The 15,191-nt window shown below is 38.3% G+C and overlaps 1 protein-coding gene across 1 annotated transcript in view; it reads left to right on the top strand.

Moving 5' to 3' along the window:
* The window catches only part of pappaa (pregnancy-associated plasma protein A, pappalysin 1a), a 245,529-nt gene that overhangs the window by 48,468 nt on the left and 181,870 nt on the right, over positions 1-15,191 (top strand). Inside the window, exon 8 of the mRNA XM_051690455.1 lies at positions 2,769-3,267. Within this exon, the coding sequence (XP_051546415.1) occupies positions 2,769-3,267 (499 nt within the window). The remainder of the gene's footprint in view (positions 1-2,768; positions 3,268-15,191) is intronic.

The raw sequence follows: 15,191 nt of genomic DNA, 5'->3' as shown, positions 1-15,191 counted from the left end.
CAGTAAACCAGCAGGCAGTGGTGCATCTCCTCCATGTGTGTGCTTTGTATGGGAGGGATGTTGCTCTGGTTGACTTCATTTCCTACACAGTACAACCACTTTCATATGCATTAATTAAATTATGTGTACTGCTGTTGATGAGAGAGCTTTGCTTTATCCACATGTATTAAACACAGTATATGGTTCTCATAACACAAAGACTCAAAGGTAAAAGATAAAAGATACAAAGATTAATGAAAATAATCATACCTGAACCACAAAAAAGCACATGCAGAATATTACATTTCCAAACGAATCCTATTCTATTCTGTCCTGTCCTATCCTATCCCATCCCATCCCATCCTAATAAAAAGTAATTTGTAAATTCTATTCACCCTGTGCTATATTGAAACACATTATTTGAAGTATACCTTGTGAATTATTATTATTTTTATTTATTTATTTTAAACAAACACTTAATTCAAGTCAGATGATTGCAACACGCTCCAAAAAAGTTGGGACAGTCAAGTGTTTACCACTGTGTAACCACATTATCTTCTGCTAACACTTATTTAGCATTTGGACTGTGAAGACACAAATTTGTTCAGTTTATCAAGCTGAATTTTCTCCAATTCATCCATTATGCAGGTCTTCAGCTGCGCAATTGGACAGGACCTTCATTTGCCGTATTGTGCAATTTATAATATGCCACACATTCTCAGTTGGAGACAGGTCAGGACTGCAGGCAGGCCAGTCTAGCACCTTCACTCTCTGCTTACGCAGCCATGAACTTCTAATCCGGGCAGTTTGTGGTTTGGCGCTGTCCTGCTGGAAAATGCAGGGACATCCCTGGAAAATACGGCATCTGGGTGGCAGCATATGTTGCTCCAATATTTGTTCATATATTTTGCATTAATGGTGCCCTCACAGATGTGTAAGTTACCCATGCCATGGGCACTGACAGACCCCCATACCATGAGAGACACTGGCTTTTGGACCTGACTCTGATAACGGCTTGGATGGCCATTGTTTTTTGCATGGCATTTTTCATGTATTAAAATGTTTTAGTAAAAATTTAAGCGAGTAATAATTACTGCTTGTTATATTGGTGCACATACATGGAAATGATAAAATATCTTGCTCTATTTTAATTTTTGCACTAAACATTTAAAATCTACATTACCACAATGGATGTTTGGTATAAATGGTGGCTCCTCTGACTGAAAAAGCCATTTTTTTCTATAATTTTACATCTATATCACCCAGTGCTACTTAACCGCTGCACTTGGTTTCAATTTCAGGCCAAAAATCCCAAACTGCTATTACAGAGCAAGAATTGTGTTACAAGGATACAAAAGTACAAACCACGGAAAGAACTGATCACCTGATAAGTACAAACAGCTTGTTTTGAACATCGCCTTAGAATAAGCATCAGTCACAGAAGCTCTAGGAAAGATGTTGGTCCCTTCCATCAGAATCAGACTTTTTTAGGTGTTCAACTGTTTTTACAACAATTCACCAGCTCACAATTCATCTTACTGCAATTACCTTAAGCGGGACATTTTCAGCCATGTCCCACCAACCCCACCTCCCCCTTTTTCCATGAATGAGCACTTTCCTAGACAAGCTAATACCCCGATGGGATTAGCTAATCAAGTGAAAATGCAAGGCACTAATTAATGGCCGAATTGTCAGGTCACCTTGAAAATCGGCCCACAGTTGCCACGGCGGCTGAACCCTGACTCCAACACCCCCGTGACGGGGTTATTAGTCCACCACAGAGTCATACAGATAAAAGATGACAGTTATTCATCTTGCGAAATGACTACCTGATGAATATGATCATTACAGGAACTTAATGCTGTGTTTTTAAATAGAAATAGGCTCTTTTGCACCCAGTCAAAAGCAACGTAAGCAAGAAGAGAAGGTAAACCTGCATTATCTCATTTTTATCTTACATTTACTGTACTTCTATTCTGGCCACACACATTTTCAAAAAATAAACATGTTGCGGTGATGTGGCCGGGAAAGCCAAAAAACTCAGTGCTCAGTTGATTAAACACTGGAATTTTGTGCACTGCCCAGAAATGAGGTTAGCAAATGACTTTTGCTGTTGCCAATTTGGAATTGCTCAAAGGAAAAGCAGGAGAACACACTGTGTGCAGTGCCCTGGCTTCTCCCCACATTTGATGAATGTTGGTATACGTCACTCCCCGTCAAATAAGTTGCTCTTGACTCCAAATATGGCTGGACTGCAGCACATGAAATGCAATTGCGAAAGCCTTGTGGAGGCCTCATCTCTGGGTAGCTTCTTGTTTTCTGGTTTACTACTGGGATACCACACAAGATCTCATTATTATGACGTCATGTTCCCTGGAAAGTTTGTAATGTCAGCAGTATACCCATTAAGTGACCCTATTCATGAAATTGAAGAGTCGTGCTTTAGATCCAACCAGAAAGAGAATCTGTTTGCTAAGCATAATGTTTTACAGAACAATGGCTAAGGCTGGGATGTCTTAGAGTTATTATTCTAGTTGAAATTGGTTAATATCTTTTGCTGAACAAGAAAAATATGGAATCCTGATTCCAAGTTCTTCAGGATCAAAAGCATTACATCATGTTTTTTTTTTCTTCTGTGTCTTAAACAATTGCTTTTACAGTTGACTTTTCATTAATTGATACTTGTATATTGACGTATGTCCACAGTTAAAACAGACAGTGTACCTCAAACTAAATATTCGCTTTGAAATTCTCTAATAAATTCTAATTTAATTGATGCATCTTTTTAGGACCACCAGATGTGGAGCAAGCCTGTGAGCCCAGTGTTCGCACGTGGAGTCCTCATAATGGCATGGATCTGGGCATGGTCCCCCCTCCCTGCCCTCCGCAAGGCTGCATGTTGCAGCTGGAGTTTGCTCATCCGGTGGTCCCAGACTCCCTCACGATGTGGGTGACATTTTCCTCCCCAGAGGAAACAGTTCTGCCAGCCATCCACAATATCATCTTACTGACTGTAGCTGGCAACAACCTATCACTGGGTCCCAGCAATTTGTTCTGTGATACACCACTAACCATCAAGCTGGGCGTGCAGGAGGAGGTGTACGGGGTACAGTTTTTCACCATGGAACAACATTTGGAAATTGACGCCACTTTGCTCACGTCTAAATCTGACTGTCCACTCTGTCATGAATGCGAGCCACTTCGCTATCGGCTCCTGCGGCAGCCGGCGTTTACGCACGCAGCACAGGGCATCGTGCTGAGTGACTCGATGCGAAGATATGTGGACAGGTGAGTCTTTTTAGTATTGTGTATTGTAGCATTTTAAAGGTGCATTCTCACCTGTTAAGCTTTATTAGGTGTCTGGGCTTATGATACATTATAAAGACTATAGGCCACACAATCATGCATGAATGGTGCAAAGTAGGGGGGTGTGATTTCATCTGAAACTGGTGAGATAGATTAATTAATAGATTAATTTTACACAATTGTATTTTTGTTGTCCTTTAAATTTAGTCAATATTTCATCATGTCATATTCATCCATTTTAATCTCACTAAATTGGCAAGTTTAGACAAAAAAATAAAATAAATAATAAATAAATACATTTAGTTGATGATAATGTGCAATATGACAAAAAATTTTATCAGTTATTTAAACATGTATCAAACATACAGTGGTGGCCAAAAATATTAGCACCCTTGGTAAATGAGCAAAGAAGGCTGTGAAAAATATGTCTTTATTGTTTTTCCTTTTGATCTTTCATTCAAAATATTCACAAACATATATCCTCTAATGGATATCAAACAACTGCAAACACAACACAAGTTTTATCAAAAAGCAAATATTTTTGTCAAATATAAAACTCAGCAAATAAAGAAACGTCCCTTTTTCAGGACACTGTATTTTAAAGATAATTTTGTAAAAATCCAAATAACTTTACAGATCTTTATTGTAAAGGGTTTAAACAATGTTTTCCATGCTTGTTCAATGAACCATAAACAATTAATGAACATGCACCTGTGGAACGGTCGTTAAGACAATGCAATTAAGGTCACAGTTATAAAAACTTAGGACACTAAAGAGACCTTTCTACTGACCCTGAAAAACACCAAAAGAAAGATGCCCAGGGTCCCTGCTCATCTGCATGAATGTGCCATAGGCATGCTGCATGGACACATGAGGACTGCAGATGTGGCCAGGGCAATAAATTGCAATGTCCGTACTGTGAGACGCCTAAGACAGCGATACAGGGATAAAGGAAAGACAGCTGATCATCCTCGCAGTGGCAGACCACGTGTAACAACACCTGCACAGGATCGGTACATCCGAATATCACACCTACGGGACAGGTACAGGATGACAACAACAACTGCCCAAGTTACACCAGGAACGCACAATCCCTCCATCAGTGCTCAGATTGTCTGCAATAGGCTGAGAGAGGCTGGACTGAGGGCTTGCTGTTGTAAGGCAGGGCCTTACCAGACTTCACCGGCAACAACATCGCCTAGGGGCACAAACCCAGCTTCGCTGGACCAGACAGGACTGGCAAAAAGTGCTCTTCACTGACAAGTCGTGGTTTTGTCTCACCAGGGGTGACCTTCCACCATGACAATGCCACCAGCCATACTGCTCGTTCTGTACATGATCTCCTGCAAGACAGGATTGTCAGTGTTCTGCCATGGCCGGCAAATAGCCCGGATCTCAATTCCATTGAGCATGACAGTGACCTGTTGGATCGGAGGGTGAGGGCTAGGGCCATTCCCCCCAGAAATGTCTGGGAACTTGCAAGTGCCTTGGTGGAAGAGTGGGGTAACATCTCACAGAAAGAACTGGCAAATCTGGTGCAGTCCATGAGGAGATGCACTGCAGTACTTATTGCAGCTGGTGGCCACACCAGATACTGACTGTTACTTTTGACTGTTACATTCCCCAATACAGAATCTCTCCAGATCCTTCAAATTCCGAGGTCCACATGGCGGACTCTCCTCTTCAGTTCACCCCACAGGTTTTCTATGGGGTTCAGGTCAGGAGACTGGGATGGCCATGGCAGAACCTTGATTTTGTCATCAGTGAACCATTTTTGTGTTGATTTTGATGTGTGTTTTGGATCATTGTCTTTCTGGAATATACAACCACAACCTTGATTTTTTTTATCTGTTGGTACTTGATAGAGTCCATGATGCCATGTATCCAAACAAGATGTCCAGGACCTTTGGCATAAAAAAGCCCCACAACGTTAAAGATCCACCACCATATTTAACCGTGACCATGAGGTACTTTCCCATATGGCTACCTCTCTGTGTGCACCAAACCCATCTCTGGTGTTGTTTTATTTGACCATAGAACCCGGTCCTATTTGAAGTTCTAGTAGTGTCTGGCAAACTGAAGACTTGAATTTGTTGTTGGATGAGAACAGAGGCTTTTTTCTTGAAACCTCACAAACAACTTGTGATGTAGATGACGTCTGATTGAAGTTTTAGAGACTTTCTGACCCCTAATTTTTTCAGTTTTCCAGCTGTGATCCTTGTAGAATTTTTGGCCACTCGAACCATAATCCTCATCATGCTTGGAGACAATATAGACACATGTCCTCTTCTAGGTCAATTCTTAACATCTCCAGTTGATTGGAACATCTTAATTTTTGCCCTGATGGTGGAAATGGGTATTTTCAATGCTTTAGATATTTTCTTATAGCCATTTTCCATTTTTTGAAGTTCAACAACCTTTTGCCACACATCATAACTTTATTCTTTGATCTTACCCATTGGGATAGATGACTAAGAGAATTTGGCTTGTGTGTTACTTCATATTTATACCCCTCTGAAACAGGAAGTCATGGCTGAACAATTTCATGTTCCTAGTCAACCAGGTGTACTAAAAAGAATTAAATATGAATGGAAATATACATCAGATATATTTTACTCATAAGAATTTCTAAGGGTGCCAATAATTGTGCCACATATATTTGACAAAAATATTTGTTTTTTGATAAAACTTGTGTTGTGTTTGCAATTGTTAGATATCATTAGAAGAATATTTGTAATGAAAGATGAAAAGGATAAACAATAAAAAAGAAAAATAAATTTCACATCCTTCTTAGCTCATATTTACCAAGGGTGCCAACATTTTTATCCACTACTGTATTAACAATGAATATGTTTAATATGAAAGATTAAATAACATAACACTGTCCGGAAAACCTGGGCCTCATTTCCCGATAACGATCGATCGTAGCTCTTAAGAGCATTCTCTACACTGCAAAAAATTATTTTCTTAATTAGTAGTTTTGTCTTGTTTTCTAGTAAAATTATGTCCACAAAATTATTTAATTGTCAAGCAAAATTGTTTAAGATACTTTGTCTTGTTTTCAGAGAAACTGAACCGAATTTAGATAGGTTTATGCTTAAAACAAGAAAAAAAACTTTTTGCCAATGGCAGATTATTTATTTATTTATTTATTTATTTTTTCTTGTTGTAAAGGAATATTCCGGGTTCAATACAAGTTAAGCTCAATCGACATATGGTTATCTCAGGATTCGGTTCGATATACGATATGAGGTTCATGATTCAATATAATCTCGGTTCGATATAATAACACTTAAATTATAAAATATTACAGATTACATTTTTTTTTTGAAAAAAATGTTTGAGCAAAATACACATTATAATTTCTCATCAAAATAAAGTTCTTTAATACACAATATAAATTATGAAGGTTTAAATAATAAAAGTTTCTCATATACTTTTCTCTATAAGAAAAAAATCACAAACAAATAAGCTTTAAAAAATTGTAGGGTACATTCAGGCTGATCAGGTGCAGAACAAGCAATAGAACTGAACAAAACCTGTCCTGAAAAAAATGTGAAAGTGAATATTTAATTGTTTTAATCATTTGTTTGTCATCATTATTATAAACACATTTTAACTTTGTAAAAATAAAAAAATCTACATTCTATGAATCAATATTATATCAGTTATATATAATAATGATATGAGCTATCACTGTTTGAAATAATGTGTACAATTTACAATTAAAGACACTGAGTTTGCATTCATTTGTGTAAGAAATGCTAAAAAGACACTATCACTTTAAGAGTTTCAACTTGCATGTCAATGATCTGGTTCAGCGAACATCAAGAATCTCTCGCCCTGCGTCCAAAACCACGTACTGTCACAGTATGTACTGTATTTGATGAGAAACGCACATCCCGCCGGTAAAACAGTATGCTCTTTAGATATGCGAGAGGCAGTATGATTAGAATTCGGACATACTAACATCTGGGAATGTACGCATGGTCCCGTGACCAGAATATATGACGTGACAACAACAACCGTGAAAATAATCCACTCAAGTTTGGTTAAACAAACACCATTTAAGCACAATGAGCAACGTTCTGTGTATACAGCACTTACTGTTGAAAACAGCCTTCCGGCCCGCGGTTCTCCGCCATTTGTTTTAAAACCAGCGCTTGAACGTGACATCTCCTCGGCTCCCGATGCATTGTGGGATAGGAAAGTGTTCAACCGATCCACACTTCGGATTTCTACCAGATTGTTGCATCAGGAAAAACTTAAATTATGATAATTCACGGGTCACCGTCATTGTTATCGCGTCTGCTCTGTTAGACACAATTGACCTGCAGCAGCTGTTAGTGGAAAGGCTAATAACTTTTTATGAAGAAATCATGCAAACTCTGATTGCAAACGGCTGTTTTTAATTTCCAAAGTGCTGTCACTGTGACAGATATGAGGTCAAATATGATCTAATGATGATCTTATTTGATCAAGACCACCATAAGATATAACGGGAGAAACAGAGCCCATCTCCACCACCCAGCACATGGACTACTGTTTGTGAAAGGATAAGTGAATAAAAATAATGTCATACTGTGAAAATTATTTGAATGCAGTAAATAATATTGTTCAATCGAAACAGCTGTTATTAAGTTTTGATATTTAATATGATCATATTGAAGTAAAATGTTATTTATATAGACACATATTGCATGTCTAGTGGTAGTTAAAAGATGATTAAAACTGCAGCACTGCCTATATCCACCACTGAAATCTGCTGCTCGAAAGAACCTGGAAGTGCGGTTTCCTGCCGTGTGATTTAATCTATAAAAAGTTTTTCTACTGTCGCAACGACAAAGTGTCCGAAGTTATAGAATCACCCTAATGATTTATCTTGAAGGTGGCTACTTTTTTCTGTATGGCGCTATCAACTGTGAAATTAACAACAAAGAAATTTACCTGTTTTGTCCATATTTCTCCTGCATCTTCCAACTGTTTTTGTTTTTAACCACGTAAGATAACCACCCAATCAGAAGGCATCATCAAGCTAGTGACGTATAGACAACTTTTGTCCAGTCATTTGACGTCTAATTATACCAATAGCAGGAGTTGCCAGAATACAGGTGGGGAAGAAATAACGCGGTTTTTTTTTTGTGTGTATCCATGCTGAGTGAGATTAAAATTAATATTTCTTTTTACTTTTTTATATGAATGTAAAGAACAGAAAGGACATTAAGACACATTATTCAATTAAAGTGGAGTCGCCTCATCTTTGATGGACACATTACATGGAGGAAATGATCAGTTTTCATTAAGCACTTTTCATCAAAACAAGCCGATTTTCCAGGTATTTCAGTACTTAAATTTCTAAAAGCTAAATTCAAGAACTTTAAGCACTTCAAGGACATTGTGTGAACCATGTAAACGGTGTAGAAAAAGCACGGTAGTGGTAAAATCAAGCGATAGAGAGATTATGATGATTGACGGGTCGTTTAATTTATGATCACATGGACAGAAATCAATGTTGTAAATTTTTAGTGTTTTGCCACGATATTATTCGTCATTTTTTTGGTTCGCGATATTTCGAAATTCTATATATCATCCCATCCCAAAAGCGACAGCATTTGTGGAATAATGTTGATTACCACAAAAATAATTTTGGACTTCCCCCTCCTTTTCTTAAAAAAAAAAAAGGTGAAAAAAAAAATAAATAAAAAAAAATAAAAAGGCGACAGTGAGACGTTTACTATGAAAGTGAATGGGGGCAATTTGTTATTTATTTTTTTATGTTAAAATATTCAGTATTTCACAAGGCATAGACAAAATTTTAGTTAATATGATTTTAGTGTGATAACATCACTAGCTAACCTTTTTTTAACAGCTTCGTTGCCATGACAATTAATGTCAACAAACCCTAAAATGACTGTAAAAATTAAGTTTTAAACAACTTAACAGCTTAAATAATACACGAGTTTTAACAGAAGAATTCATGTAAGTGCATTTATAAATTTATAAGCTTCACATTTCTGCCTTTAAACACTCCAACAATTGGCCCCATTGACTTCCATTGTAAGTGGATTGTAAATTAATGATCTAATTTTACACAATCACTGCTTGGTTCATCATATGTGCATTTGCAATGTTTTTTTTTTTTTTTTCACTAATTCGTCTGTGGGTCAAGGTGCAAGCTTCCAGGGTCTGTGACATATATGTTAATGGACAGCGGATGTCCACTTGGGCCTGTGAATGGTCCAAGATAGCATCCTTGGGTGTCAGAGAGGATCTAGAAGAGGTGGGAAGACGTTTTGACAAGCCAAGAGAGAGAATTTTCGCTTAGATGTGACATCTCCATTCCCTTTCAACTTAATTTGTAGTACAACAGTCATTGTTGCTCACTCTACAAACTACATGGTCGTGCACACAAATCCATGTAGGTAATGCAGTGATTTAGCCAATTATTAATTAATTCCTTTATCTATTTTATGCATTTATTTTAAATTAGATAATTATTTATTATTTTACATTAGATAGCCTTATTAAAAGTATACAATCGACATGAAAAGTAGACCTATTTAATTATATTATATTGAAATAAAAATAAACAAAATATAAAATAAAAGTATCTTGGTAACACTGTATACTATTTAGTATATTATCGTATGATCTATTTAGGCTTCTGATACTTTTGGGAAATGCAGCCCTGGGCTCCTGAAACAATAGCATAATAAAAAAACTACTTTTATTAGCTACTTTTTTTAGAATGTAGTCTGTCGTGATTCCTCACATTTTCCTCAGTAATTTCGTTGACAAGATTAGCACGGATCATGATTTTATTAGTGATTGGTTTCTTTCTAGTTTCATTGTTTTCCTTTATATAATTTTCCATAATGTTACGAAAACAAGATTCTACAATGAGTTTTTGTATCTCTGTTGCATCCTTGGTGTATTAGATCATGTGAGTTAGTACCTTCATATGTTTACTTTTACAAGATTTTTCTAGTTCCTGGCTTTTTCTAAAGCATTTGTATTAAAATGCTCCTCTCCTGCCAGACTAAACAGTATTTCGAACGGAATCGTATTGACTTTGGAACTCATCTTCAATTTAGTTGAACCGTTTTACCACAGAACAAAACTATCATAATTCAATCAAAGTTGGAGTGTGAAATGTGCCTGGTCAGCATGGCACACATCAAATCCCAGCTCTTTCTTGCCACAAGAATCTTGCCGTTCTCTTCTTCCTTTTCAATTCTTAAACAATGCCAAAAGAAAACAGAGAGAAGGATGCAGCTGCTGGTTAAATTTGCTCCAGCGGTTGGCATCAGAATACCAGTTCACATGCTCTGTCGTCTTGAGGTTGCTCTCAGTTTGGGCAGTATTCTGACATTAACGCCTTCCCCACGCAAGGGCAGATACCACAGTAGGCCTCTACTGGACTGAGTAGGTCTTGTTTTGAAGTCATCCACCCAGAAAAAGGCCTTGAGGGACAAGCCAATGGAAACAAGGTTGCATTCAAACCCAGCTCCTGGCCTATCGTGGAAGTGAATGGACATGTGCTCTGGTCAGTATTTCAGTACTGCTCACTTGAGAACTGAATGAGTCTGCATGTGAAATTAAGGGTTTTATTTACCACCCACAGATTTGGCTGCTTAGCATTCTAGAGCACTGTCCAATAATTTATCTACGTCACCAGCACCGATTAGCTTTGCACGGACAAGAAACCCATGTACTGTGACGCTGACCCGTGATGACATTGTGCTCTTTCTTCATTTGTTTTCATGCATGCTAGTTATCTTGTCTCTGAATTAGTGGTGGCTAGCTGGATAAAGCTGACATTTTTTAATCTGATCTGAGGTAGGTATGCTTTTGGCTTAAGTAACACGGCAAACTCACAGCTGGTTGTGGAGGTCTGTGTTTTGAGTGAAGTTGCATCACTGGGATAAAGAACTATGTGGTCTAAATCAATTTAAATCAGTTGTCCACAGCTTATTTTGAGGTCCCACGATGAATGCATTCATTACCTCAGAAAGATGTTGATCTTTGGTAAATATGTTCTGAGACCTCTGCCTAATTTGGGTCACCCATTTGGGTCACTCTCTGTTTACCGCTCTCCACCATCCATTTAAATGAAGAGCCTAGGATGTTGGGCTGATAAAATATGGAATCTTTAGGTCTGTTCAGAAATATCGGACCACATTACATTGAAACTCTGGAACATGGGAGTAAATGACAGAGGGGGTTAACCCTGCCAGTGTGTGACTCTGGCCTTCAGAAACCCCAAAGCCATCTGCTATTCTTCTCCCTGACCTGGACTTGCTGTCATGGCTTCAAAGGGTGCCCCTGCTTTGAGCTGACAAGACCCCCCTACCAAGGAGAGGGAGGCCAAGACAATTGGCCAATTTATCTCCTTTAGGGGCCCCAGCCACCCAGAACTCGTTCCCCTTTGGTCTAAGTGCCTCACCTCTGTCATGTCCACCAGTTATGGCATTCCAGAAGCTCCACCCTCTTACGTCTCTCCACCTTCCTTTCCTCTTAAGTCATTACTATGAGTCAATCCTCTTTACTACCCTGTAATTGTCACAACTTCTCAACCAGAACCACTGGGATCTACCCAAATAATGATTTACTGTATCATTGTTGGTGTGTTTACTGCATTAATGCAGTAACGTTATCCCTAACTGAATAAAGGAAAACTTAATCTGCTGTGGTTTTGGAAACATGACTGCATGTGGGTACTGGTGGAGTTGGAATTCCTCGAAATGTAGATTGTTCAGCTAGAAATCCTGATGGCCACCATCCCACCAGTTCCATTGCTAATGACGTAAAGGTTACAGTGGTTTGATTTTGTTTCTGGTACGTCTTAATCTTACTTGAAAATTGACAAGCGCTCTAATACATTAGTCAAACCCAAAGTAAATTGCACAAACAATTTACAGTTATTGGACAGCAAAGCATCATTTTTGCTAGATGGAATAAATGACAGGGATGTATGCTTACTTTTTTAGGTGTTAGAACTGGAGCTAGTGAACTAAAACATTTAATTAGCATAAATTTAAGTTTATTAGCACACAGAATAGTGCGGTCTAATTTTTGTTTATTGTTATTTTTCTGTTATTACTATTTTTAAAATGTACTACTACAGTTTACTACTACTACTGTCATTTTGATACAATATCAAATTTTTAATGATCTGATAAAATTATATGTTTTTTTGTACTATAAATATTAATCACATGGTGCACCCTCGAAATGTCCTTGACTGAGCATTTTCTCCTAGCACCACATAATATACATTTCTGTATTTCCTGCTATTTAATACAACAATAATAATAATAATAATAATAATAATACTTTGATTTTTAATCATTTTATTAGAATACTAATTGTAGTGGTTTAAGAATAAACCATTGAAAAACCCATATCCATTATACTGATAATCTGAAAAGTCTATAAAAGGAACACACTATAGTGTTTCTCTAAATCTCAGTCAAAAGTACCACTGTTCTAGATCGCCCCCTGGAAATTAAGCTACAGAAGATGCTCACAGACTTTGAGGGCAAACAAAAAGGACAAATAATTATATCCCCTGACTTCATAGATATATCTGTATCTATATCTTATATATAGATACACTATATTGCCAAAAGTATTCGCTCATCTGCCTTTAGATGCATATGAATTTAAGTGACATCCCATTCTTAATCCATAGGGTTTAATATGACGTCGGCCCACCCTTTGCAGCTATAACAGCTTCAACTCTTCTGGGAAGGCTTTCCACAAGGTTTAGGAGTGTGTTTATGGGAATTTTTGACCATTCTTCCAGAAGCGCATTTGTGAGGTCAGACACTGATGTTGGACGAGAAGGCCTGGCTCGCAGTCTTCGCTCTAATTCATCCCAAAGGTGCTCTATCAGGTTGAGGTCAGGACTCTGTGCAGGCCAGTCAAGTTCTTCCACACCAAACTCGCTCATCCATGTCTTTATGGACCTTGCTTTGTGCACTGGTGCGCAGTCATGTTGGAACAGGAAGGGGCCATCCCCAAACTGTTCCCACAAAGTTGGGAGCATGGAATTGTCCAAAATCTCTTGGTATGCTGAAGCATTCAGAGTTCCTTTCACTGGAACTAAGGGGCCAAGCCCAGCTCCTGAAAAACAACCCCACACCATAATCCCCCCTCCACCAAATTTCACAGTTGGCACAATGCAGTCAGACAAGTACCGTTCTCCTGGCAACCGCCAAACCCAGACTCGTCCATCAGATTGCCAGATGGAGAAGCGTGATTCGTCACTCCAGAGAACGCGTCTCCACTGCTCTAGAGTCCAGTGGCGGCGTGCTTAACACCACTGCATCCGATGCTTTGCATTGCACTTGGTGATGTATGGCTTGGATGCAGCTGCTCGGCCATGGAAACCCATTCCATGAAGCTCTCTACGCACTGTTCTTGAGCTAATCTGAAGGCCACATGAACTTTGGAGGTCTGTAGCGATTGACTCTGCAGAAAGTTGGCGACCTCTGCGCACTATGCGCCTCAGCATCCGCTGACCCCGCTCTGTCATTTTACGTGGCCTACCACTTTGTGGCTGAGTTGCTGTCATTCCCAATTGCTTCCACTTTGTTATAATACCACTGACAGTTGACTGTGGAATATTTAGTAGCGAGGAAATTTCATGACTGGACTTGTTGCACAGGTGGCATCCTATCACAGTACCATGCTGGAATTCATTGAGCTCCTGAGAGCGGCCCATTCTTTCACAAATGTTTGTAGAAGCAGTCTGCATGCCTAGGTGCTTCATTTTATACACCTGTGGCCATGGAAGTGATTAGAACAGCTGAATTCAATTATTTGGATGGGTGAGCGAATACTTTTGGCAATATAGTGTATATAAATTTTTTTATTCCCCCCCTCCCCCTCCCCGCTGGTTATATTGAGTGCAGCCATGCACAGCAAAGAACAAACTTTATAGGACTTTAAGCATGAGCTGTAGACATGACCGCTACAGTGCTCTGTGTTCTAGTGCGCATGCGTTGTACTGTAACTATCTACTTTCGGAGAATCAATTCTTTGTGTATATCGATACTATGGATGTGCACAAGTAATCGAGTAATAGAGTACTCATTCTGCACCAGCTACTCGAGTAATAAAAACATTACTTGAATATCGCGAAAATTTTCCTTTCCGCATTTCCCTGCCTTGAGCAGCGCTAAATTACGCTCTTTCCCCTCTAAATCTCACACCAAATCTTGCAGTTACAATTTAGTCCACTGGGGGGCGCTGTGGATACGTGTTGTCGAGGTGTTGCATGAGAGAAGACATGTAATGGCGTCTGTGCTTCTAAAGCAAAGGCAAGTTATATTAAACGACAGTACTTGTAATATTTTGGTTCTTATTGAATTCTACACTATTTGTATTCAGTGCTTGTTGGAGTCATGCAAACCAGCAGACGAGGATCTGCTTTTATGGTGGAAAAAATGCGAAGCGAACTCGGAAGCTTGACAGACCAGTATGTGTGTTAAATCTCTGAACACCGAGAGAATACATTTTATAAAAACACTTTTTTTTTCAGAATTTTAATAATGTGAAATGATAAAAACGTCATTGCCTTTATGTAGACTCAGAGGTTATATATGTGTTTATGCCGTCAGTATTGGTTTATATGTAAGCTCCAGGTGTGTGAAAATGTTTTTTATTGTTAAAGTCTTTTTTTTTCCTTTTCATTTTTTATTAATGCATGTTGTTCATTTTATTTTTCCCCAAAAGAAAAGCATAGTTTGTTGAAGTTATCTTATTTAGAAACCATTCTTGGTAACGTTTATGAAAAAAACAAAATATGATTCATAAGTGTCATACATGTTTGTTTTTTTATGTGCAATTTAATTTATGAATAATCGTGTATTAATTTTTTTGTGGGTCAGAGTACTCAA

This window comes from Myxocyprinus asiaticus, chromosome 4 (genome assembly GCF_019703515.2).
Source record: "Myxocyprinus asiaticus isolate MX2 ecotype Aquarium Trade chromosome 4, UBuf_Myxa_2, whole genome shotgun sequence".
Classification (NCBI taxonomy): domain Eukaryota; kingdom Metazoa; phylum Chordata; class Actinopteri; order Cypriniformes; family Catostomidae; genus Myxocyprinus; species Myxocyprinus asiaticus.
The sequence above is the reverse complement of the archived record's forward strand: the minus strand, read 5'-3'. Positions and strand labels throughout refer to the sequence as shown.